Source organism: Porites lutea, chromosome 6, assembly GCF_958299795.1.
Source record: "Porites lutea chromosome 6, jaPorLute2.1, whole genome shotgun sequence".
In the NCBI taxonomy this organism is placed as follows: Eukaryota; Metazoa; Cnidaria; class Anthozoa; order Scleractinia; family Poritidae; genus Porites; species Porites lutea.
In genome coordinates, this window is record NC_133206.1 from 2,421,235 (window position 1) to 2,447,676 (window position 26,442).

The following is a 26,442-nucleotide window of genomic DNA, read 5'->3' on the forward strand; positions in this document are numbered from 1 at the left end:
TTTTCCCATAGGTCAACACATGCCCCATCCATTGATGACGTACAGTAGTAGCAGTAGCAGTACTGGCAGTAATGATTTTATACCTGGCATGAAGGACCTGCGACGTTCTTCTTCACAGATTTCACTTTCTTCTAGCATCCAGTCTAATGTGTATGCAAATGTGTGGAAGGTTAGTTTGCTTAAGCTTAAGACTGGGCGTGATCAACCTTTCTCTTAATGCACGCTGTTGCCAGGTTATATTTGCTTTTATTAAGCCCTTATATGTGATGTTGGGTCCTGGATTTCATGAATAAGCTGAGAACATGTATTTTTGTTCATTAGCAAGAAGCTGCTTTTTCATTCTTCGGGGTATTCACAAATTCAAAGGACTTTCTCTCAAGGATCGTTTTAATACATCCATCATATAATAGCAAAATGTTTGCAGTTTATTCATGGGTTGTCCTAGTTTTGCCACAAGTAGACTGCTTTAGCGCGTGAAGGCGCGAGCGACAAAGTCAAAAGTCAAAACCGGGAAACGGGCTTTGAGAAAGTCTAAGGTTTGTCACGGAACTTGTCTTCACATATTTCAAATGTGCAAACTGGCATGAGTTGTTACCACTGAGACGAAGAGAAAACTGCGAGAGAAAAGGGAAAAGAGCGTTTACTGCTGATGAAGACTTTGCGATACAGTCGAAAGCTACAAGACTAAAATCTGCGACGTTGAGACTAGAATTTATTTTGTTAGGTTTGTTTACCAAGGTCAAGAATGAGCATTCATAGAAACCGAATGAAAGAAAAAACTCTTGAGAGGAGAACTTAAATAAAGCGCTCTCAATAGCTCTATATTAATTATGAAGTATTGTACTTTGAGTTGAGTGTTGTTTTTTATTTTGACTGCATACTAGGCTCTTCTCAATCTTTCTGTGGATCCATTTGTTGGAGTTGCTGATAGCGCGAAAAAGATTGTAAACTGTATAACCTTAAAGGTAAGAAACAATTGGAATTTGTGAAATTCAGTGATAGGTCATTAGAATTATTGCTGTCAGTTGTGTGAAAAGTGTTGCGCTTTTTTCATAAGCTCAACTGGACAATGCCGAAATCTACCAGTCAGAGGTGAATATTCACTAGTTTACAGCGAGAGTACTTCCTGCAAGTATATCTAACGTTTTCAGACTTTGCAGTGTAAGGAAATCTTTCCGCCCTTTTTTTTTTTCGGTTTATGTCTAGTAAATCTTTAGACTGTTCACAGTCCTCTATTTTTCCCTAAGATGGTCGAGATCGAGGGCTTTCCGTTACGGGCTTCAATCTTGCATGTGTGTCAAAACTACTTAGGGGGCGGGGGCGGTTTGGGAGGAAGCGAGAAAAATATTTTTCTCGTCCCCCTCCCCCTACAGCTATAATCCCCGACGCCCGCCCCCTCGGTACATTTGAAAATCAAGATAGCCGCCATTAACGGTAAGACGTGCTATATCTCGACGATCTCACGAAAAAATAGGGGACTGTGGACAGTCTAGTAAATTTTCTGAGGGCAATTTTTTTTAGCTTGCTGAATTTCACCTGCAGTAATCAGTTTGTTCTGTATACTTAAAAAATGCCGAAAAATGTAGAAAAGGCTGATGTGAGAATGTTTGATTGCAAAGTTGTCATTTCTGTGTACAAGCTCACTGCTATGTTTTTATTGCCTTTTTTTAAAAAGTAATTTAGTAATTTTTAACGAAAAGATTTTGTTTTCGGCAGGCCACCATTACTGCCTGTCCTCAGAGGATTGCGGCGGCAGCAGCGGGATCCAGCCTTTCTACGTCAGCTCCGTCTTCACCTGGTAGATTTTCATATTTATTAGGATCAGAGTGAGTCAATTTTCTTTCTGTAATCAGTAGTCTAGATAGGAGAGACAAATATTCGGTTTTATCGTCAAAAAAAGTCACTTGATTATGACAGAAAGAATGAAAGCGCTTCGGAATATCAAGTTGGAAGAGGCTAGCAACCAAATCGTCCTTTAGCTTTTTAATCTTTTTACCATGGTAAACTGACTTAATAACTCAGTTGATGAAACCAATTTTGGTGATTAACTTTTTCCTTTATTTAAGTACGAAACTGGGAGTGGCTTTTGACAGGATGAAGCATGTTCTATTTTAGCACTGTTTATAGTCATTAGTACTTCGTGAGCTGATTTTGTTTTGATACCGTGTCATCTGCAGATGTGACTGTAATTGGTTTTGCATTACAGTTCCATGTAAGCATCTTTGTTTTGTGATTTTAGCCATGGTGTATCGCCTCCACGCCCCAGCAGTTCAAACGAAACGCCTCGCGCGATGAAAATGGATCCGACGCAGCCCAGAAGTTCCATTTCAGGTCCTCTTGGTCCAGGAGGATTTCCACATTCTTATGAATTCCACACAAAACGGAAAATGTTTGATAAAGGGCCTGAGGTTTGTTTAGCAATCTTTTCGTTGAGTGTAAAATGGTAACCGAATCTAAAGTAACTACTCTGACAGGTTGTACTGGAAGCAAATATTTGTGGCTAAGCTCTTGATAAAGCGTGGGTAAACGACTGCGACCACGGCACAATTGCTTGTGGTTTTGCCTCATGTTGTCCAAGGAAGTGGCGCCAATCGTCAGTTTTTTAGCCAGTCGTAGATCAAAGCAACGTGAAACCAAAGCAATTGACATCATTTGGTAAATTCGACTCACTATGTACTCAGAAAAACGTAAGCCTTCAAGGCTTCCGTCTCCATTTAAACCATGTAAAAGATAAAGTAAATCATATTTCCTTGTCCAAAGTGGATGAGTCCATAAAAACGTTTCATAGAGTTACCTTGTGGGCGCATGTGAGCACATAAGGCTTGCGAGCGTTTGTAAATTCAAGTGGACTCCTGTAGACGTGGTCTCAACTGATATAGAAACCTCTAACGGATTCTAAGACGAGAACGACTAAGAGGACGAGGTATTCTCAATACTAAGTAGTGCGCGCGCATGAACAGCCAGCGTCATTCATAATAGCCGTCGTCAATCTGCTACGGGTTTTAGCGAGAATGTCGGGGCGGAAAAAGTTATCAAATGTTAGAAGGTTTACCATTTTGCGATCAGGAAAGGGCTTAATATCTTCCTTCAATGAAAATAACCTTGTTAACTTTTCTGGTGAAAAAAAAAGGAAAATTTTTGAACGTACGAAAAAAACGTCTCACACATCACTGGTAGCCATGCCAAGCCGACCGCCGGCAGCCTGACCTTTATTCCAAATTCGTAAAAATGTACACATAATATATCCCTGGAAAGGTGGGAAACTAAGAAAATTACGAAGTTGCACATTACACTTAAACAGCCTGCAAAACTGAAGACTAAGGGTGGGTGGGTGGGAAAGTCAGTAATGGCGGATGCAACAAAAGCAACTACCTATGACCTATACCCAGGCCCCCAGCGGTGTGTGAGAAAAGCATGTTACACTCAGCCAGTGGAAAATTACTCTTAAATTCAAATCTCGTCCTTCAATCTTAAAGGTCTCTAACAGCAAAGGAGCAATGAACAGTGACTTTTATTCCAGTAGAATCAAGATGGTTAATGTGTATATATTTTTTGGACCAGCTGGGATTTCACATGTAAAGCATTAGAGCTTATACTATAGGTTTGTGAAGGGTATGGCGAGTGTTAATTTAGTCTTCCTCTTTTCATCTTAAGCATACTAAACACCCGAGCAGTGCTAGTGAAGATAACGCGGATCAAGATTCTGATGAAGATGCCAGCTCTGCTAAGCCTCCGATGATCAGTACAAATTTTGCTGACTGGTGTGCAAGCTATTTTGCTCAATCCGTTATGAAGGTAAATTCTCCCACAATTACAGACTCAAAAACAACTTGGTTTTGTTGTTGCTGCTGTCTAAGTTTGGAAATCAATAAACATCACACGTTTCATTCTATTAATTTTAGACTGCAAAACAGCCCGTATTTTGGTTAGGTCCATCCTAGGAGACCCAGGGGCGATCAGTCGGGCCGGGAGAAAAGGCGCGACAAAAGTTTTCAAGCACAGGCGGAAAAGCTCTTCCGCCCGTGCTTGAAAACGTTCGTCGCGCCTTTTAACCCGGCCCGACTGACTGCCCCTGGGTCTCCAAGGATGGGTTAGGTCAAGAAAGCGCTTGTTAATTTTAGAGATAGACTTGTATGCTGGGACGTACTTAATAAAATTGAGGAGCTGTGTTTTGATTGCAGCCCCCAGAGGAACACGATCCTCAAAGTCAGCTGCATCTCGAAAGAGAATGGAGATTTGAAAGGAACTCAAAAGTTCGACGGGAAGCAGCCAAACAACAGGCTAGAACAGGTAAAGTTCTCTCTCTCGCGGCCTTGCCAAGCAACTTGCTAACAAAATTAACTGTTTCCCGAGGAATCACTCATTACGTGTTTAATGTTTCACTCGACATGAAGAGAGTCAGTGCGTGATGGAATCATCCTGGTAGCCACTCGGAGGTCGATGGTGACATGTGCACTGACGTATGCAAACATTTGTTTGATGGCTCTTATTAAGAATCGAGTTAAGTTATACAGTAAGTAAAAAGATAGAGAGGAAGGGCGATAATTTAAGAATGATTCAAGGATGAAAAAAAAAATGCTCTTTTTCAAACAGAAACGGATGCCAGTGGACGCGCGAAAACAATTCGAAAACGATACGTTTGGACGAGAATTTTCTTGTTAACGAAAACAACTTTGGTTTTCAAATTAAAACGAATACTTGTGGAGGGGTTTAAATGCTGAAATTGCTATGAAATTCATCAGTAACAATACGTCATGTTCAAATTACGAAGCTGTTTCGTCTTTGTTGGATTCTGAAGTGCAGTGTTCAACTTTGCAAGAAAATTAATCCTTTGAATTTGTATATTGCTTTTTTAAAGTCACCTTAACCAAATAATGTTCTGTTTTCTTCAACTACAGGTAAAATAGATGACCAGATTTTTATCAACAAAAACACTAGTGCCCCAGGCGTATTAAGATTTCACCCCTATGAACCCTACCTCGCTGTTGCTGACAGGGGTGGTGTGAGGTATGCTTTCTTTTGTGCCTGTCAGGGGTGGGATTAGGGTGTTATTTTTAGTCTTTAGAATATAACTGTCGTTTGCCGAGGACATGATAAAGTCAGGAATGTTTCTTCGTCGAGTAACTTCGTTTTCTAGCAAACCCTTCATTTGGCGTTTTTGCATCTTGTTGGAGAATCATGAAGATGAATGTTGTCATAGCTGATTCTTATTCTGGCAAAGCAATTGTTCATCTACTGTTTTAAGTGGCTAGCTTTACTGTATTACAATAGAAACAAACCTTAGAATCAAACCTTACTTTCACACACATATCGGTACACGCATATTTAGTACTATGTGTTTCAACGTCAAATTTACAATTTTGTACCTGCCTGCAGGTAGCCATCGCTAATGCAATTCTCACTGAATTCTTTTCGTTGGTTTTTTGACAGTGTATGGAACTGGGACCAAGGCGTGAGGATAAATTACATCAACAACAACAACCCGAAGATTTCTCGCATCACTAGCATGGACTTCCTCAATGCTCATGATTTGACTCTTCTCTTAACAGGAACAGGTAAGTGTACTCCTAATCCCTCCGTGGACGGATAAACCCTGCGGCTTAAGCTTTGTAAGCAAAATTGCACTCCCACAAAAGTTGAGCACCACACGCTATCCACTCCATCATTTAACAATAGTCAGTTTGTTACATCCCAGTTTTGAAGTTGTTCAAATTGAAGGCGCGTTAGTGATGTCATGAATTTTATTAAAAGTACATCAGTCGTCTTAAAACTTTTCAACAGGTTTGAGTGATTTTTGTGTTGCAATCCATTCTTGCACCATTGCCGAGCGCTAAATGTTAGTTGAAAATTCGTTTATCCAACGTGAACTTGGAAGCAACGAAGTTTTATTGAAGAATTGTTGTTATAGCTCTGAGTGTTATTTTTCAGACGATGGTTCTGTTCGTGTGTGGCGGAATATTGAAGGAGACAACTATAGTGATAAAAGCTTGGAGATGGTTACAGCGTGGCAAGCCCTTTCAGGAATGCTTCCCTCCACACGAGGTATGACGACCGTGAGGCGAATAAATTTTGTTGCTAACAAGATTTTCACTTCAAGATTTCAAACTCGCCCTGTAAATATTCTCATAAACACAAAGCTCTACGCTTACACTTTTAACTGCTTTTAAATAACCAGCACAAATTCATGGTGTAATTTCCAATGTGAAGAAAAAAACACAGTGCATTCTGATGTTTTTACTCTCATACGGTATTCACTCTGTGTGGTTATCTGTAGCCTGAAAAACAGCCGACACGAGACGCCTTCACTGGTTTCCCCGCGAAATGACGTCTGGGAAACGAACGTAGAAGTGACGTGTCACTACCCAGGTCTGGGTAGTGCTTCTGATTGGTAATGACGCGTGGGAAACCTGCTTTAATCAATCAGAAGAACTACCTGATCTGGTTATTGACGCGTCATAAGAAAAATTTCGTCGCTCGTTTCTCAGATGTCATTTCGTAGGGAAACCATGCAGTGTCGGTGTCGCGAAATGTTTGCTTTTTTCTCAGGTTACGTTATCTGGTGCAGGAGTTCCATCTTTGTCCTTTATTCTGATAGACAGTATCGGCTGCTCTTAAAATAAGATTCGTGAAGTTGAAAGAGTGAAGCTGTTGTTTCGTTGCACAATGGGATCTATTTTGAGCTATTTTTGTGTCTTTCTTGTCCGCACAGGGAGTGGTTCTGGTTTGGTGGTAGGCTGGGAACAGCAGACAGGCATCTTATTGGCTTCTGGTGATGTGAGATTCATTCGAGTGTGGGACACACAGCGAGAGATGAGAATGCAGGTGGGACCTGGGAACTAAAATAATACCGTCTGTAATGTCATGAAGCAGTGAATACAAAATAGTTATGCAACTCTTTTGAGCAGTATATCACATAATACGCCATAAGAAAGCGTTATACCTATTTTAATACCATGCCATGGAAGATCCATGTAGCTTACGACGGCCGGGAAGGTTGGCTGTAATACTGTCGACTTTCCTGTATTCTGATTAGCTTACTTTTCTATAGCTTGCTATAAACCCCGAAATGCGTGTAAATCATGCACCATTCTTCTGATGCTAGGTCATATTAAAACTTGTCCTCATAAATAAAATTCAGCAAAACACGCTCAACTCTGTCAAATATGACAAAAAATATGATAAATGATCCAGAGTTACCAGTAACATTTCTAGATAGAAGTAATTCACTGAACAGTTAATTCTATAGTTTTGTTGGAGACTAGATAGCTGGCAACAAAGCAAACCGAGTAAATTGACGCCATTTTTTAAATTTAATTTTTACTCTTTTTTATTAAAATTTTTTTCTGATTGGTTGATAAAACTAGGGCGAGTCGCTTCTTATCTCTCATTCGGTGAATAAATGTTTATTATCCTGCATTTGATTGCAGGATATTCCGACTGGTGCTGATAGCTGTGTTACCAGTTTAGCATGTGACTCGGTGGGCAGATCATTACTAATAGCAGGCTGTGGGGATGGCTCCGTCAGACTTTTTGATAGAAGATTGCCACCCAGTGATAGGTAAATCCTGTATTGTAAGATCTCAGTTGGGAAATTTCTGACTTTCTATTATAAATCGCCTTTCAAGAAGTTGTCTTTAAGGCTCGGTTCAGACGCCGAACTTTTCATGAGCTGAACCTAATACATTGAATTAAGTACATGAAAAGTTCGGCGTCTGAATCAGTTAGGAACGCCTGTTTCAATTTGGAACGGCTTAGCCGTTCTTTTCGCCTAGCCTGGCCGGTAATTTCGCCTTTAGAGCGACTTTGGAACGGCTTTGTTTCAGACGCCGAACTTTTCATGTACCGAACATAATGCATAAATTATTATAACGTATTTTGTAATTAGTTTGACCGAAATGAGCATTTTTCTTCTTTTGAGTTTAGTTCGGCTGGAATTAAGATCGGCGTGTGAATTAATTCAGCCGGTCTAAATAATTTGGGTCGGCCTTAATTCGAATTAGGTTCGGCTCATGAAAAGTTCGGCGTCTGAACCAGGCCTAAGTAATTCTCTGTTAGGCAGCCATCTTGTCTCACGGGACAGCCGTAATTGGTTCAGAGGGGTCCCTTTGGGGAGAATACAGTATAGGATTCTATTCGCGTGAGTCTTGATGCTAAGGGACTGCTTTCATCCGAGATGAGTTAAAAATTAACCAGATTAGTTTGCAGTTACCAGTTTTGTGACCAAGCAAAATACCACGGCACTCTTTCACTGTAATGCTGTTCATACCATTCTTTTGGCTGCTAAGACTCTCATGTTTCGATGAACTACAAAGCGGTCCTATGATTCCTTTCAAACCGCATAACTTCTTGTAAGCTAACGGACTGCGTCGTAATTAGAAGAAAAAAACAACGAGACGTCTCTGATCTGCTGAAATATCACCTAAGCTGCTGGTAATAGGGAGATTAAGATTCACGTTTACGCCAAACGGCAAACGTGAATTTGTACTACGCGACCAAGTTTTCCCTTTAATTGTCGTTTACCGTTTATTAGTTCTTCACAAAAATAAGTAGTTTAACGCCATATTTATCCATAAGAGTTGTTCTGGAAAGTTTTTATCTGCTTATTTTTTATTTTGAGAAATTCTCAACTTGAATCTGACGTTTGCCGTTTGCCGTAAACGTGCATCTTAATCTCTCTAATATTTTTGGTTTCGTGCGAATTGCCTTGCTGAGATCAGTACATTATGCTAGCTATACTGGGGTAGAGGTAAGTTTTGCCGGAGTGGTCTAACATGGGATACCTGTTATGTTTCAGCCGAGTGATGGCGCTCAGAGAGCATGCTGGGTGGGTGACCAGCGTCTTTCTTCAGAGGGGTGGAGACTGCAACATTATCAGTGGAAGGTATCATATGACCAGCCAGTACTGTGTGCATTTAAGACGTGATTTCTTAAAACACTTTTAGTTACTTCACCAAGTCTATTTTTACTTGTTTTTACGTATCTTGTTTTGAAATATCCAACCGACGATTTATAGGCTTATTTCGATGGAACTGTCATAAACGTTGGTGCTTTTAAAGCAATTTTGACTAAAGCAATAGTGACTAGCATCAAATTTCACCCAACAATATCACTGCAAAGACAAATGTGCGGCTGAAGAGAATGAATAGAATGATCAGCACTGATAAAATGTCTTGATATTTGAGCAAATTCTCTCAAACAGTTCAATAAGAAACATATGGAGAACAGTGAAGAGAATATGCATGTTGATATTGGGGCTAACTTTTTTTTAATAATTGAATATATATTTTTTGTCTTTCAGTGTTGCTGGTGATGTTAAATTCTGGGATCCACGCTTCACAGAATCTGTGCGGACTTTGGAAACTATTGGAAACTCTGCAGCATTTGAGGTTCATCATCAAGCCAAGGTGTTTGCCACGTAAGTAAAAAAGTGTTTTCAGGAATCATTTCGCGAAGAAAATAAGTAGACAAGTCTATTCGAACCTGTATTATTTTTTAAGAAGATCTCCGTTTAGCGTTCACCCTCTATTAAGCGGTCACTTACCAGCAAATTCCCAGGTCGGGGAATCATTTCCCTTAATTTCTGCAAGATTGACCTGTATTAAGCGGTCACCTCTATTAAGCAGTCGCTGTCTTCTTTTCCGAGGTCACAACGAGTTAGTTTTCATTGTCCTCGCCTCTATTTAACGGTCACTTTGACAAGAGGGTGTACCATACTAGTGCAACAGATACGGTCTGCATGGCGTTAAGTGGAAGAGAAGAGGTAAAGACACTCTTTCACCATCTTCATTTTCTTGAAAACTCTCAGATTTGTCAAACCTGTATTTGACGGTCAACTTGTATTAAGCAGTCACTAAGCCATTCCGAACGTGTGACCGCCTAATACAGCTGTATTGTCAACACGAAACTAAAGCTATTTCTTCAACCAGTCATATAATATGATGACAATTCAATAACGCAATCAAGAATTCGGAGAAATTAACTGTTAAAGGGTGCAATTACGCTTGGATTAACTTCTGATTAGCTGACAAAGTAGATTAAGTTTTTAAAACTTATCGCGAGGCCTAACAATGTAGTCCGCAAACTCCCTTCCGACAGACCCCACCAATGAATTTGAATATTTTGTTTTCCTCAGTGGTTCTGCAAGCCAGATGATTAAAGTTTATAGCTTGAATGGAACAAATCTTAGTACTATAAGATATCACGACGGTTTTATGGGTCAGAGGATAGGACCTATTAGCTGCCTGGCGTTCCACCCTCACCGGGTAAGGATTAATTAGTCGTGATTAGCCTGCGTAACATGGCGGCTTTGTCGGGAGCACGACTGAGCGGCGAAGCCGCGAGAAAAACAATCTCCACACGTTTTCTCTGCCCTCGCCCGCTTTTATTACAGTATATAGCGCGCCCAACCAAAACTGCCATGCTACACAGGCTAAGTTGTGATAACAAATTCATGTTGGGTGGCGCGGGGTTCGCAGATGTTGCTTAATGAAAAAACAAAATGAATTTATTAAATTCATTATTTCACGAGAGATGTTTGAAAAACACTGATATTGTATAATCTGTAGTGTATAAATAGTATTAATTTTAGACCGGCAGTTCAATAGCTGAAACAGTCTTTTGTAGTTATATAGGAGCTTAAATAAGCGCTTGCTTGAATCTCTCAGTCGCTGCAATTGTCTCCCGATTTTGTTACGGAAGGATTCATAGCGTTGGCCATTGTTCTTTAATTTTTCTTGTTTGCTAATTTAATACTTTTAAATGTCTTTTTTAGGTTCATCTTGCTGCTGGCAGTACGGACTCGTTTATCTCGATCTACTCGACTGAGAAAAAGCGGTAGAATTGAATTTATTATACATCATTCATTTACAGTGTACATAACAATGGCATATAGGATGAAAACAACTTCATCGAACATCTGGCTCCCTAATATTTCAGGTAACCATAGAAAACTGAAGAGAAATAATAAATTTGTTAAAATTTTCATAGTTTTGAATTACACCGAAATATCAACCTTTATTTCTCTTCAGGTTTCTTGTTTCTCAAATATAAAGGATGGAGATGTTCTTCGGAGTTTTTTTCAGCCTATAAAAACAACAGAATTTTTCTATTTTATCTGAAATTGTAAATGCTCTCTAATGAGGCGACAGAACTCTCGAAAGGAAAACGGTGCGCTACATGAAATCATCAAGGTGAAAACTAGAGAAGCCTGACTTACAGATTTTTTATTTAGCCCAAAGTGATTTTGGGCCCTAAAGTTAAACAGCGAAGGTCGAGTTTTCGCTGGTTGTCGTAGCTAAGCATTGAACAGTTCTATTTGTTTTTGTCAGCTAGTGGGTTTACTAGGTGCAGCAAGAATTATCATTTTGCAGAGGATTACTACCGCCAAATACTCATTTTAGGGAATTTACGCAACGACGACGGCGACGACTACAAAAACGTCACTTAAAAAGTGAATTTGCTCTGCCTCAAACTTTATAACGCTCATTCCATCTCGTTTAATTCGTCAAATGTTGGCAATTTTTTTTTAGTTGAATTCTAAAGGACTGCATCAAAGTTCAGGAAAAGAAAAAGAAAGTTGTTGTCTTTTGTTTCCCGTCTTTGACAAAACGTGAAATTAGGCAGTTTCACGTTGTAGTCGTGCCACGGCGACAGAGAAATGTACAAAAAGGCGTGATGCACGTGCAAAGTTGTTGTTTTGCCTGTCTAAACTTATTGCTTTTTTGCCGATCTCGTTGCCGTCGCCGTCGCCGTCGTCGTTGCGTAAACTCCCTAGAATCATCTGAGTGTAAAGCCTCTAGTAAGCGGCAGACCATACACAACTTCGGCTAGATTTCGGAATAACTTTCGGGCCTGAAATGTCTTCGGAGCTTCATGAAACGCATATCGGGCTCACAGTGGTCTTCGCGGGCGTTTGTGATCTTTTTGAAAGTGTAAATCAAGAACTTAAGATCATTGTACAATGGCCTTGTTACCTGATAAGAGAATAATTTGTACAGGCTGAAACCCAAACCCAACTTGGTTGTCAGCGAAGTTTAATACGTTCTTGTAACATAGTAATTCTTGAAATCGGTCATAGATCCAATGGCTCGTTTGCAATTTGAATGTTCAACATTGTAAAACACTGAAAAATAAGATTTCTAAACTCCCTTTTAAATTCTTATTACTTGTAATCCAGATGATCTTTTTCGACTTGGAGTAATGACACAATGTAAGCCATATCATACTCTAAAATTTAAGATTTCGTCCCTATTTTTATACGGCAAGTGGTCTTGCATAAAAGCGCCATATTTTGTGAATCGTTATTTCGTCGATCTAGCAGCATTTAAAGGAGTTCTTTTCACTTTTTATACCGCAGTGTCTCTTTAAGGGATATTCGTTATTTCGTGGCAAATCTGTGCAAAGTTTTATAAGACAACGTTTGACTTTGAAAACAAGTTTTTAATACGTTTAAGCCTGTCTGAATTTTTGTGAAAAAATAATTTTTGTGAATAAATAATATATGCCAAAAGGTTCGTGTCCTAGTGTATGTAATCTCAAAAAGTAGTTTAAAATGTGTAAACGTGTTCAAATATAACAGAAATTCTGTAGTTTTGTAAAGATAATTTCTTGGGAAGGAATAACGATTAAAAAATTCGTATTTTCACTATCATTGTTGAACTTAGACTGCTAATTCATTATAACCAGCAAATCGGCTTACATTATCCAAGTGGTTAATGAGCCCTGATAAATAGAAAAACTAAAGGAAAGATTAACCGAACGGTTGGCCGAGGTTAAAAACAAACTGACCGGAAACGACAACTCTCCGTCCGTCTCTAGTAGTAGTTACAGTTTTTCGTGTCTCGGTATTCTTAGCCTTTTGCGTGTGACGTGGGCAAAAGGGGGGTGGTTGCGGGCATAGGGTGGGGAAGCGAGCAATGTTCCTTGAGTTTAGCCGCCATCTTTGACCTCGTCGACAGAAAAACATATCGGGGAAAGAATATAATGCTATCATTATTATTATCATTGTTATTATCATTATTATCTTTATTATTGTTATCTCGGAATTCGACACAGTGGTTATAGGTAATCAAGCAATCACTAACGCTTGCGTAGCCCTAACGTCAGACGCCTGTCCACATGTCTGCAGTCACGAAGCTCTCTGTAACTATTTTCGGTGGCCTTTGAAAATACTTTTGTGATTGTTTTTAGAGCAAGGGAAATTGTTTGGATCATTCGATTACCGTGTTTATTTGAAAGTTAGAGGCGACAAAGAATTGTCATTACTACGGTATTATTTTCCCTATTTAACAGAATTAACATCTTTTGAGTTTGATTATAGCAAGGCCGCTCCGTGTGTCAGATTTTTTCTCTCACCGGGGGCGGCGCTTATTCGGGTAAACACTATATTGTTTCTCATTATCGTTCTGAGAGCTTCGTGGCATTTGACTTTGACTTTGAGTTTAATTGGCTTGGTGGTGTAAGCATGCATAAGGGCTCTTCCGCTTAATCAACTTCTGTGACGTAAGCCTTTAACTGAATGCTTTCTTTATTAACACTTTTCGAGGAACAAAAAGGGTGCTTTTTTATTAACATTATTTTCTCCTGATACTGAAATGACAGTTTTTCCATCCTCCTGAGAAAACTTAATTTTTTAGGAAAATAAAATTATCGTCGTATTTCACCTGATTAAATTTAATTGTTTTTTTCTTACAAGGAATTGACATAGTGTGGTACTTTTGTAAGGTCTAAGCTGATTCGGCCAATCATGACCAATATGTTTTTCCAGGAGCCCATGGTTTTTCACGCATGCGAGAGTTGAGTTGAACAAGCCGCTTGTCAGAAATTTGAAATTTGCTTCAAGAGCCGCTTGTACCAATAATTTGTTCAGACTTGGGCCCAAATTTGTAAGGTTCGAGAAATCGAGGGCACACTTTATTGTTTCTTGTGGTTGGTAAATGGCTGGAAAAAGCTTGATATCGAGGCTCTTGTGGGTGATTATATCCCTTGTATTAGCCTCAACTGCATGCTAGTTCCAGTCCACTGGCGTGAATTCCGACATGGTCTCTTGGCTTGAAACGTTTGAAGTTTAAAAAAGTAAGGCTTTCATAAATTGGGTTTAGATAATTGTGTTGACTGCGTCAAATCTAAGATAAGAATAAAAAGAAAGTTTGGAAAATCAGTTATCCAGTGTCAGTTAATCTCTCCCTTGTACAACTGTGCCGCTACTCTGCTGCTTTGTATAACTTTAACATAACCTTTTAGACAATAATTAATGTTCTACAGACATCGAGTGGACTTTACTAAGCTAGTAGTAGAGGTGACTAGGTGCATTACATAAACAGCACCGAGTGAGATGTAGATGGAAGCTGCGTTCAGCCGCTTGGTGCTTGACTCCAGCCTTAGGCACCGTTCAAGTCAGTCTGGACGCAGTCTAACATGAAAGCCAGGTCAAAGTGCCACATCACAATTAAGTTGTATAAATTGGAAGAAGCGCACCCTACAACAAAGACAAAAAATACTTCTCACAAATGCTGCGCTGCTGCGCTTTGTAATAATCATTCCGATAATAGGAAAGACTTGACTTTTCATGTATTTTCAGAGGATCTTGCCGAAGCTCCAGGAATATATTTTGGGGTTACTTTTTTAATTTCTGAATCACAAATCATTCTTGTTCCGCCGGCCTATTTACTTTTTTTGAAGTTTGCGGGAAATCTGATGGCCCTGAGGCCTCGTTTTCATGCTTACGTCGTAAGTGTGTATTACCTCGTGACTCAACAAGGCGCGGCAGGCTTGGGTGTGTGTTTTTAAATTGAACAAAATGTCCTTAAGCCTTGCGCCTTCGTTGGATGTTTTAAAAAATTCCTTGGGCCTCTTGGTTCAATAAGGCACGATTTTTGTATTAAATGCGAATTGGGTGCACACATGATTGAGAATGTGCGCTGCGTTTTCCGAGGAAATGTGTGAAGTTTATTCATGTTCACCATTTTACAATATTGTACTTACTCGAACGAACGTCGCGGTGCTTTTTAAATTTTTCGCCTACTTTGTGCGGTGCTACCTATTTGCGAATAACACAACTACCACGTAATCTTTCTTCCAGCTTTGTCGTGTTCAATAACAACAATAGTGAACTTACGCAAGAGGACGAGAGAGGAAAGACGACGGTAGACCTCGTGTGACAAGCGCGACAATAATTTTGTTTCAAAAAACCTTCCGCCAAACTTCACACTCCTTTAAACAGATCTTTTTGTAGACGAGCAAAAAACATCAATATTAAGTGAATTTCCGACAAAACACTGAAGTAATAGCCCCGTCACGCTTGTCACACTCAAGCGTTTTGTCGTCCTCTTCTTTCTGCCGTCCTTTTGCGTACACTCAATAATAATAGCATTGGAAGAACGTAATAAAAGTTAATTTTAAAAGGTTGACACCCTGTTAGATCAAAACAAATCGCAATAACTGCTCTAATCTGCATTAATAATGCCAAATAACCATAAAAGACAATACTCGGCATTATATTGGTGGAGGTTGTTGCACTCATTCGAGTGATTAAAAAAACGGGAATTTAGTAGATGCGACTGAGGAATGCGACAGATTGTCTTCGAACTCGGTCAGCGTCCTTATCTGCAAATTAGAAAAACATAAACCTGGTAAATCCTGACTAAACAAATTAAACGTAGCTCCGTAAAAATTAAATACCTTAAATGTGAAAGTATTTTTCATGAAACAGATAACAATACGAAGAACGAAACAAAAAAGAGTTTGATACGAAATATAGTAGAGGCATTTACTTCCTGGTACAACGGGGGCCAGGACTGACAACCACACTGATTCAAACCTCTTAAAGGAAAACGATGTACAAACATAACAGGTTATGAACGTCATTTCTTCGTACCATTCACTGTATTTGTTATTTGCGGACTTCAACGGGATTCGAGCGCTCTACCAACTGAGCCACAGAGTTCTGATGTTTCGAACTGGTCAAATGTGCGCGCATTTACATTCATTTGCATCATCAAGAGATCATAATAGTCCTATTATGATATTTTGGTATCATTCATTTCATGTCATATTGTTATGTTTCATACTCGCAAATCATTTACATTCATTCGTTTATGTTTCTCATGCATTCACCATTTTAAAAAAGTTTGTTGTTATGTTTTGCAGGCATGGGCCTCCTCACACAGTGAGTCGAAAAATTTATTACGAAATTAGCCGGATATAAGGACGTTACAATTCCATCTGTAAACTCCTCTTTTTAGACCTTCGTACCAAAGAAAGCCATTTTTGCTTTATCTAAATCAGGGTCTTGTACGTGAAAATGTTTTAAGATTTAGTACACGTATGGCACAAGCTTATCTGTAAGTGAAACGTATAGTAATATAAACTGCAGAGTTCCTTTTTAACTTTGATCGTTCTTAAATAACTTTGGACCAGTTTCACGAGGGAATTCACGACGCAAGCATGAGGTCAACACTGGGAAAAAAGAAATGTTATTTTCTTTCCTACAGGCTCCTTTGTGCTCTTCCTCTGCTTGGATCGCACCACCTAAAACATAGTTCTTTTTTTTCCTTTTTCTTGTTTTTGTCACTTAACGTGAAGTCGTAGGTCGTTAGCCAAGACAAGTTTTTATATCACACTATCCGTTAATGCCTTTGGTGTTATCAACACTCAGGGCATAGTATACTAGACTTTCACAAATACAATCTACTTAATCGATTAACACCAGCATTGTAAATCAAGGCTCAAATTCCCTTGAAAATGTTTATACATGTAATAAAAAGGTTCCACAGTTTTTTAAATCCTAAACACCAGGTTTTTAAGACCAAAAAAATTATTTGTTCTTCGCAGGCTGCTCAACGTCGATAACAACTTACTGGGTTTTCTAAAATGCGAGAAATCCATTGTCAAATTCACAAAATTATCTTTTCCGTTTTTGGTGGGGAGACAATACGAAATATCTGAAAAAAAAATTTGGAGAATTCTCACAAACCAAGCCTGTGTCATACGTAATGTTCCTTGTGATTCTTTAAAAATTTAATTTAATGAAATGCAATTTTCTTAAATTGCGTACAAAATTAAACAGAAATTGGTAGTTGAAAAAAGCTTTATCACATACATTGTATATAGCTGTAGTTAGTTAATGAATACGAATCGGTGGAATGATTCATTATTCGTGTTGAATTTAACTGTGTAGTCAGTCTTAGCGTCCATCCTTTTGTCCCATGTTTAGCGTGGAACTTTGTCTTACAAAAAGTTAAAAATGAAGACTCGGGCACGCGAACACATTGTGACTTTATTTTTGTGAGATAATAGCCAGTGCGAGTTTTTAAAATATCTTATCGAAGTTCAAAGAAGTAATTAATATTAACAGTAGATTCTGATAAATGGAATAAAAAGGTTAAAAAACAAACAAATCCAACAACATAACATTGGTTGATGTCGTATTTTGTAACACAGAACCCTAGACTTCACGTGACACAAAACTAGCACGTAAATATTTTGAAACTGACAGAAAATTCGTTTCGTTGATGGTGACTCTTCCGGAACAATCCAGAATGTATTCCTGTTACAGAATAAAGTCAATAGAACTCACCTAAAGCCCATTTTACAGTTGTAGGTGGAAACGAGGCTGGAGCTGACCTTGTTTTGATACAACACTTCCTGTTTTATTAGAGCGGTTTTCACTTGACTGTCTTAAAACCAAAACCAAAGTAAATACACTAGCCAACCAAAGGGCGTAGTAAAACCAAAACCAAAACCAAAACCAAAACCAAAACCAATCCCTTTCGACAGTCAAGTGAAAACCGCTCTATAATGTGAATCACTTTGTTCTCATGCTAAGGCCCAGTTCGTGTCGAGAAAACTTTTCCCAGGAAGAAGGATCACTCGCCTTCCCGAGCTACCCTGGGCGAGCCAACTTTTTATCCATTTCCTTACAAGACTTGGCGAACACTTAACTTGAGAAACGGACAGTTGGCCCGGTAGAAGGGTGACCCACGAGCCGAGTCATTCTTACTCGATGGTAGGGTCACTCCTAGCCGGATCAACTCTTTCTCCACATAAATACTTCGACTATCCCAGGCGGGCGACTCAGTCAAGGCGAGTATCAAGGACTAAGGGTGGGTGACACAGTTGGTTAGTGCGCGGCCTTTGGTGCGGGATGTCCCGAGTTCGATCCCCGATGATCGACCTCAAGTTTATTAGTTATTTGTCACGAGTTTAGGACGTAAAATAGGGTTCCTTTACCTTTACCTTTTATCAGTTCTTGGCTCGGGGACAGGGGTCATCTATTTTTTCATTTAAACGCCTGCTAAAGGTGACTCGGCTGGGAGGGTGACCCTTTTTCCCAGGACAACGTTTCTCAAACGGGGCGTAAGCACAAGACTTTAAATTGGTCTGATGGAAACCTGGTATTGTATGAATGGTCCTGAAAGGATTTCATTGACTCGCATTTCACAGATCAGTGGTGGATCCCGGGGCGGTGCTGGGAGTCCATACCCGCTTACTTAAATTTGCATCTATCACACCCATCAGACCAGAAAGATTTTAAGTAATTTTTATAATGACCGTTTGCTTCGAAGCTGAAATTGTTCCAACTTAAGGATCGCAAATAAGGATCTAGACTCTAGGTAGTTACAGTACGTTTACTAGAAGGTAAAGTGTGGCGGCGAAGAAGGATTTCAAATCATTCCGACAAAGAGCACGAGTTAAAACCTCCCGGGATCCACCCCTGACAAAAATTAGTTACAAAGTGTCGAAGTTTCACTGAACTAAGTTGAAAAAAACATCTGATACATTTTTACGTCTATCCTTAGATAATATTTGTCATTTACATATCAATGAAACGCACATGGAGTTGCGTTATTTATGTCCATTCCGTAGTTGTGCTTCTTGAGGTTGGAGGGGAAACTCTCTGAGGGGCTGTTGCGGGTTCTGAGGTCGGGGGACGGAAAAAAACGACAAGCGCTCTCCCCATTGTTTCGCCCGCCCGCAGATCCCCTCACAGAACGTGCTGCAGGCTAGGAGAGAGGACATATTTGGTTACAGTTGTAACGTATCAAAGCTAGTACCTATCTGTGCTTCTAAAAGATAATTAGAAGAGCCGCAATACTTCAGTTTATTTCTTTTTAATTTGTTGTATTTTACAAGAGGAAATAAACGGACGCTTGGAGACGCGGAAAACCGTGAAATTGTTGCATGAATGAGATATTATTATCGAAAGTGTTTCAAGTGAGCAGCTTGACTTCCCTACTCAGGAAGTACAAAAAGCAAAAAGAACTTTCACCATTGCATTTTTGAAAGTTGGCAATGCGACAAACAAATAAAGGAGGAATAAAAGACTTACCTTCTGTCTTTATTTTTGAATACAGTTCATTTGTATTTATTGGGAACGAAATTTGCCATCTTTTGGACCCGTTTGTAGGGCAAAGGTCCACCAAACCATTGAGCCGCGGGGTTTGTCCCTTCTCCTTCTTTCACCTGTGATCAGGCGGTCCTTCTTCCCTTATTCTTTTAAAAAAAGGACGCCTGCTCGTAGGTGAACAGGAACATTTGTCCAGTGCTAGTCTCCCTGATAAAACAAAACCCAAACAAAATATATCACAATATCCAGTGTTCCATTCAACCTTGGACCATTGTTGCGTTGCACCGTGAATTGACGTCGGCTACCACTTGATAGGTCATGAATACGGTGCGGATTTGCTCAACTGTTAAGCGCGTGCAAAATGCAGTGAGAGCAAGTGTGAAAAACGGTATTCACCTTGCAGCGTTTCAATGGGGCCGGGGTGAGGAAAGTCGCCTGCAAAGTTTGCATTCTGGCCAAGGCATCTCTTCGCCCTGTCCACTACCTTATTTGGCCTCAATTGGTGTGATCTGTTTTCATAAATTAAAAAGCTTGTTGTCTCCAAATTAAGAAAGAAAGGCCGGTCGGGAGATCTTCAAAGTGTATTTTGGCCACAAAACTGTTTGTTGTCCTTGACATGCATATATTCGGCGGCACACCCCCTCCCAACCTTCCCACCCCCCCCCCCCCCCTCCCCGTATCCCGCTACTTCACTTTTTGCTGGTTTTTTATTTGTCCTGCTTCTGATATTGTGTAGTCGTAATTTACGCAAGGCCCCTTTTGATACCAGCCAATGGCTGATAGTGTTACCCTGGCCAAATACTCGACGATATCATTTAATCAAAATCAACAATAAAACACATCAATAATGGTCAATAAAAATCAATAACAATTAATTGATTGATATTGTAAATCAAAAAAAATCAAAGCCGCAGTCTTGAGTGATAGTTGATTTTCATTGATTTTTATCGAGGGGTCAATAGAATGGTAAATTCGAGACTTTGAGAGACTGCGGAGACCGAGACTTGTAAAAAATCCGAGCCTGAGACTCTAAGTGCCGAAGATCTCGAGGATGGTACTAATAAAGCTAAATAAAATGTCGGAAAACGCCAATAAAAGCAAGCGGTTTCACACCAATAGTACTCGTCTGCTTCAGCTAATTAGCCTTACACCAAACCTTGCTCCTACCTGGATCTCGTACCATGTATAAAAACCCGTTGATACTTATTTAAGCCAGGAAGGCTAATATATAATAACGCCTTTTTGAATGCTAACAAGTCATTTGAGCGCGCGCAGCTTCATGTGGCTTTCATCGGAACTACTCTCGAAGACTGATTCGCGCTCGGAAGAAAACTGTTGGCTTTTTCAACAATGGAAGAAGCACCAGTGAGCGAGGGTACGTCGGTTTCAAATGTTTCTGGGAAGAGGCAAAAACGAAAATGTAAGTTCATTAATTGCATGTTTTACAGCTGGCTCTAGACTGCGAAAAAGTCTGTATTTTTGCGTAGTCAAGTACGCGCGAGCAGTCAAACAAAAGGTCTGGAACGAGGCTGAAACCAGAGAGTGAGACTGGGGAGAGACGCTACGGGCGTGTGAGGCTCGCGCGCGTAAGACTCTTACGCCACGCTTTACCGATTTCTTTAGTAATTTTGAGAAAAAAAAGAAACGACTGTTTTGCAGTCTAAGCCGGCTCTAACTAACTGGATTTCTAGATTTCTGTCTTAGCTCTTCTGCGCATACCATTGCAACTTGAAAAGGAAGCGGTGATTTTCACATGTTGCCTAAAAAGAGGTAATTATAGCCCCTTTTGCAGTCCTAATGCCTTTCAGAGCGATTTTGATAATACCCTGGGAAAAAGTAGCCTGCGAGAGCATCCGTGTTTTCGGCTCAAGTTTTTAGTTTCACCCGACTAGAAACTTGAGCCGGTGAAACTGGAAACTTGAGCCGAAAAAACCGGATGCTCTCGCAGGCTAGCGATTGCGAAAAAAATGCTGTCTTGAAACTCGCCCCAGTCCCCTAGCGCAAAATGATCATTTGAAGCCGAAATTGTCCACAAGGAGACAAAAATCTGGATGGTAGAAGTTGTATTTTTTTTACTTATGAATGACTCGAATTTCCGTATTTGGAGCCACAGAGAAGTAGGAAATAATGTTTAAACTGTCCATTTCTCTACATTTTTTCAAGATCGGGTAATTTAAAAAATAAAGCCCAGAAAAACAAACCGGCTTAAGGTTTTGGCCCTTTAAGCAGACTCTTTGAAGATGGACAAACATGCTTTTTGGATCAGGCAACGCACTTTGGGTTACTAAGTTAATAATTGATAGTGTTCATGTTTTGACGGAGGACTCCCTTACATTTGCCTTATAGGTATTGGTCTGAAATAGAGTCGGGATTTGGAGAGCCGGACGGCTCCCACCACCCCATGCAACTCGGGCACAAATTCCCAAGAAAGAAAATCGAAAGTATTTTTTAACTGGGCCCGCCGTAGGCAAAAATATAGACATAAATAACAAAACAGCCTGAAAGAGAAAAGCGACTTGAGGTTCCCGATATTTCGGACTGACAAGCCGTCCTTTTTCAGGGGCCGGAAACCGTCGTAGGCAACCCAGGTAATAAACCCAATTAAGTTTCATGGTCTGATCTCCGTTCAAGAAATTAAAAAGTGCAACTGAAACACAGCACAAAAAGCAATTTATTATCTTCCTGCATTGGCAACAAGCAAAAACCGTAACTAAAATGTATTTTAAATAGATGCGTACGTCCTCGAGCCTGTCTTTAATTTTGTTTAGTACATCTATCAAATTATTTCTATTATTTGCTGAATGTATCAGAAAAATCTTTAAAAAGTCACCGATCAACAACATACACAATCATGCCGACTGGGATAGGCAAAATTGTAGGGTCCACGAGAAAAACACAATCGATGAAAATCAATAACGTTTAGACGCATACCTAAGTGATTATCCATATTTAGTGATTGGCTAAGTTAATCAATATCAATCAATTTTTTTTATTGATTTTAATTGATAATATTGATTTTGACTGATTGGTGTCGTCGGGCTAAATAAAGTTGACTTGACTTGACTTGACTAATTTATCGTACCGATATCGTGGGTTGCTTAAGACTATCACATGGACGCTCTTACGGCGGCAGTCTGTCTCGTGAATGAGGCGATTAATTTTACACGAAACAGGATTTACACGCTAAAGGCTTTTTACTTCCTACTTTATCGACGTCGAGTATTCTACGGGATATTTACTTTTTATTTGTTTCTGAATTGATTTAGTACGCGTGTTAGCGACGACCGGAAATACGTCTACGGTCGCAGGCTATACGCGTGTTAGCCTCACACGCAGGCGTTTTTAGGGGAGCTCGTTTTTCACCCCTCCCCAGTGAAAAACGAGCTCCCCTAAAAACGCCTGCGTGTGAGGCTAACGCGTGTATAAATACACGAAAATTCAAGGGTATGGTGGCCCATTATCATCATAGAAAAACTAACTAGAAATGCCTGTTTTATTTAAGAAAATTGAAAACATATTTAAAAAAGATCAAAATAAATAAATAAATGTACATAAATATAAAAATACAAAAAAAATTATCAAAATAAAAATTGAAAGATTGTAATTAAGGATTAAAAATCAAATGAAATTTGAATTTAAAAAATAAAGAAACAAAATGAAAATGTAAATAAATTTCAACCAAATGCTCATCACAAGACTCATTTGCATTCGATGAAAGTTTGCAACACCCAACCATCGCAGTTTTGCTAAAAAAGATTCTTATTTTTTTTTTCGACCACTCAATAGTGTTCACTTGTTCCAAAGTAATCAACTCTTTCAAGAGATAGAATTCGTGGACCAACACGTTCTAGAAAAGCTCTAAAAATTTAATCTTTCCTAAACTTTCTTCGCACAACATGCGTGGCTTCCGTCACCCAACGATTCTCACTCCCACAGTTTTCACTGTCTCCGCAAGGAACGCCTGGCAAAATGACTCCCTTTTGTGTCATACCCAAGTACGAAGAAGAACGGGTTGCAGATTATGAGGCAAGTCTAAAAAGCGTGATGATCGTACATTCTACTAATTCCTCGAGTGTTAAATTTGCAGTCAATTGTACTAAATATTCGAAAAACTTACACTCCTTCACCTTCGTTTTAATAAAGATGATCTCCAGGCGTCTTGCAGGCTCATGAGTTCCTGCCTTGAGCTATTCAAGATTATAAGTTATATTAATCTTGTTTAAAAGTCAGTTGAAAGTTTTGTCTACAAACCTCAATTAGTCAATTAACAGTATATATGCTTTCAGGCAGGTGATTCTTTTAAAAACGTATTTCGAAGGATGCTGAGTATAGTGCGTCGAATTGGAGTCATTTTCCAACAAAAACTGACGGGATTAATGGAAGAATTGAAAAACACCAGCTTCTCTGAAAAGGTATACATGCCTTCAATAACTGTATTTGGCTTTCCACATATTGCACGAACAATTGCGATGACTAAATGAGGCAGGTAGCAAACCCAAATGAAAAGATAAATCAGCAGGGTGCCAGTTGAAGACTTCCCGCTTCCAGATCTTGAAACTTTATTTTCAGCACCTTGCTGAAGTTGATGTACATGTCTTCCGTTCTCCACTGATTTCCTTCTTGTGTCGTCTTAGAGTTATATATATCTTACAGGAAGTTGCTGTCGTGACTAGAAAAGACACTGAATCTATAATTACTAAACAGACGAAGGCCGAAAAAACTGGAACGGCTTTGAACCAAGAGACTATAAAGGGGACAGAGAGGCCATCCCCCATATACACCCTATTCCATAGGTAATTCGTCTCGAGTTATTTTTAACACCACAGATCTCGAGGGGGATTAAACAACAGCCAATCACATAGCGCGAATGTGTTCCCAAGGATGACCCACGCTGAGAGCCACGCGTCCTTCACGAAATGACGCAGAACAAAATGGGGGAAGACGCGGAGAGCGATTTTGCTATTCCTTTTGTCGACGAAAACGACTACAGCGAGATTTCTGCGAAAGCTGTGTCAGCGAAACCGAAATTAAAAAAGAATCGCCCTTCCTCTCTTGTATAGAGCTAACAGTAGAGCAGGGAAATCCTTAACACACTGAATATTCTCTCAGGATCATTTATAATTTACAGTTTGAAGAGAGCAATTTCTGGTTTGATGTTTATTTTTTTTCAGTCTTTATAGCGATTATTCCTACCCACTTACTTTGTCAATTGTAGGCGAACCCTCCTAAAGCTGAATTTCAAGGGACCATATTCAAGCTCAGAAAGAGAAATAAAATTTCGTCGTTGCTTATTTACGTCCTCCATAAAACGCGAAATTAGGCATTTTCACGTCGTAGTCGTGCAAAAACGGGAAAGAAATGAACAAAAAAGTGTGTTGCACGTGCGAAGTTGTTTTTTTGCTAATTAAACCTATTGTTTTTTTGATGTTCTAGTTGTCGTCCGCGTCGTTGGATCTTAAGCTCCCTAAATTGTACAAACGACCGGTTTCAATAGACCGGCGAAATTTCTCATTTTATTAAAGCACTGAGGTTACGACAACTTCGAGTTAAACTGATTTCACGGGTTGTCAAAGAGTCCAGCGATTCCTTTTTCCCAGGTGAGCGCCGACTCATTTCGCTTCAATATTCAGGAATGCTCTCGATCTTTTTACGCTTTCATTGCCTCTCGCCCGACATGTTTTGCACGGCGTTTGGTCATGCGAAACCTCCACGAAACATCCACGCCTCGCGCGAGGTAACTTTATCCCGATTCTTAAAATAACTCGAGACGAATTACCTATGGAATAGGGTGTATATGGGGGATGGCCTCTCTGTCCCCTTTATAGTCTCTTGCTTTGAACATATAGCAAAGAATGGAAAAAGTTGCACTCTCTATCCAGATAACCATGATGGCTCGAATAATTCGCTTGTGCCTTGAGCTATTCAAAATTATAAGTTATATTGATATTGTTTAAAAGTCAGTTGAAAGTTTTGTCTACAAACCTTAATTAGCCAATGAACAGTATATACGCTTTCAGGCGGGTGATTTTTTTAAAAACGTATTTCGAAGGATATTGAGTATAATGCGTCGAATTGGAGTCATTTTCCAACAAAAAATGACGGGATTAATGGAAGAATTGAAAAACACCAGCGTCCATGAAAAGGTAAACATACCTTCAATAACTGTATTTGGCTTTCCATATATTTCACGAACAATTGAGATGACTAAATGAGGCAGGTAGCAAACCCAAAAGAAAAGATAAATCAGCAGGGTGCCAGTTGAAGACTTCCCGCTTCCAGATCTTGAAACTTTATTTTCAGCACCTTGCTGAAGTTGATGTCTTCCGTTCTCCATTTCCTTCTTGTGTCGTCTAAGAGTTACATATATCTTACAGGAAGATGCTGTCGTGACTAGAAAAGAGACTGAATCTATAATTACTAAAAAGACGAAGGCCGAAAAAACAGGAATGGCTTCGAACATATAGCAAAGAATGGAAAAAGTTGCACTCTCTATCCAGATAACCATGATGGCTCGAATAATTCGCTTGTGCCTTGAGCTATTCAAAATTATAAGTTATATTGATATTGTAGTTGAAAGTTTTGTCTACAAACCTCAATTAGCCAATGAACAGTATATACGCTTTCAGGCGGGTGATTTTTTTAAAAACGTATTTCGAAGGATGCTGAGTATAGTGCGTCGAATTGGAGTCATTTTCCAACAAAAAATGACGGGATTAATGGAAGAATTGAAAAACACCAGCGTCCATGAAAAGGTAAACATACCTTCAATAACTGTATTTGACTTTCCATATATTTCATGAACAATTGAGATGACTAAATGAGGCAGGTAGCAAACCCAAAAGAAAAGATAAATCAGCAGGGTGCCAGTTGAAGACTTCCCGCTTCCAGATCTTGAAACTTTATTTTCAGCACTTTGTTGAAGTTGATGTCTTCCGTTCTCCATTTCCTTCTTGTGTCGTCTTAGAGTTATATATATCTTACAGGAAGTTGCTGTCGTGACTAGAAAAGACACTGAATCTATAATTACTAAAAAGACGAAGGCCGAAAAAACTGGAACGGCTTTGAACATATAGCAAAGAATGGAAAAAGTTGCACTC

At 39.5% G+C, this 26,442-nt stretch overlaps 1 protein-coding gene across 3 annotated transcripts in view; it reads left to right on the top strand.

The window, feature by feature from the left end:
* Nucleotides 1–17,601, top strand: part of LOC140940306 (regulatory-associated protein of mTOR-like) — a 31,655-nt gene extending 14,054 nt beyond the window's left edge. Inside the window, exons 19-34 of one of the 3 annotated variants that reach the window (XR_012166339.1) lie at nucleotides 12–169; nucleotides 885–965; nucleotides 1,717–1,826; nucleotides 2,240–2,408; nucleotides 3,655–3,795; nucleotides 4,182–4,290; nucleotides 4,899–5,007; nucleotides 5,431–5,555; nucleotides 5,929–6,042; nucleotides 6,710–6,822; nucleotides 7,428–7,558; nucleotides 8,795–8,881; nucleotides 9,299–9,415; nucleotides 10,133–10,262; nucleotides 10,772–10,935; nucleotides 16,147–17,601. Coding sequence is in view for 1 of the 3 variants with exons in the window: in XM_073389234.1 (XP_073245335.1) it covers nucleotides 12–169; nucleotides 885–965; nucleotides 1,717–1,826; nucleotides 2,240–2,408; nucleotides 3,655–3,795; nucleotides 4,182–4,290; nucleotides 4,899–5,007; nucleotides 5,431–5,555; nucleotides 5,929–6,042; nucleotides 6,710–6,822; nucleotides 7,428–7,558; nucleotides 8,795–8,881; nucleotides 9,299–9,415; nucleotides 10,133–10,262; nucleotides 10,772–10,833; nucleotides 16,147–16,204 (1,814 nt within the window). In the remaining 2 variants the exon portion in view is untranslated. Of the gene's footprint in view, nucleotides 1–11; nucleotides 170–884; nucleotides 966–1,716; nucleotides 1,827–2,239; nucleotides 2,409–3,654; nucleotides 3,796–4,181; nucleotides 4,291–4,898; nucleotides 5,008–5,430; nucleotides 5,556–5,928; nucleotides 6,043–6,709; nucleotides 6,823–7,427; nucleotides 7,559–8,794; nucleotides 8,882–9,298; nucleotides 9,416–10,132; nucleotides 10,263–10,771; nucleotides 10,936–11,027; nucleotides 11,696–16,146 lie in introns of those variants that run through there. The other 2 variants (XR_012166338.1, XM_073389234.1) reach the window with 2 other exon arrangements.
* The last annotated feature ends 8,841 nt before the right edge of the window (nucleotides 17,602–26,442 follow it).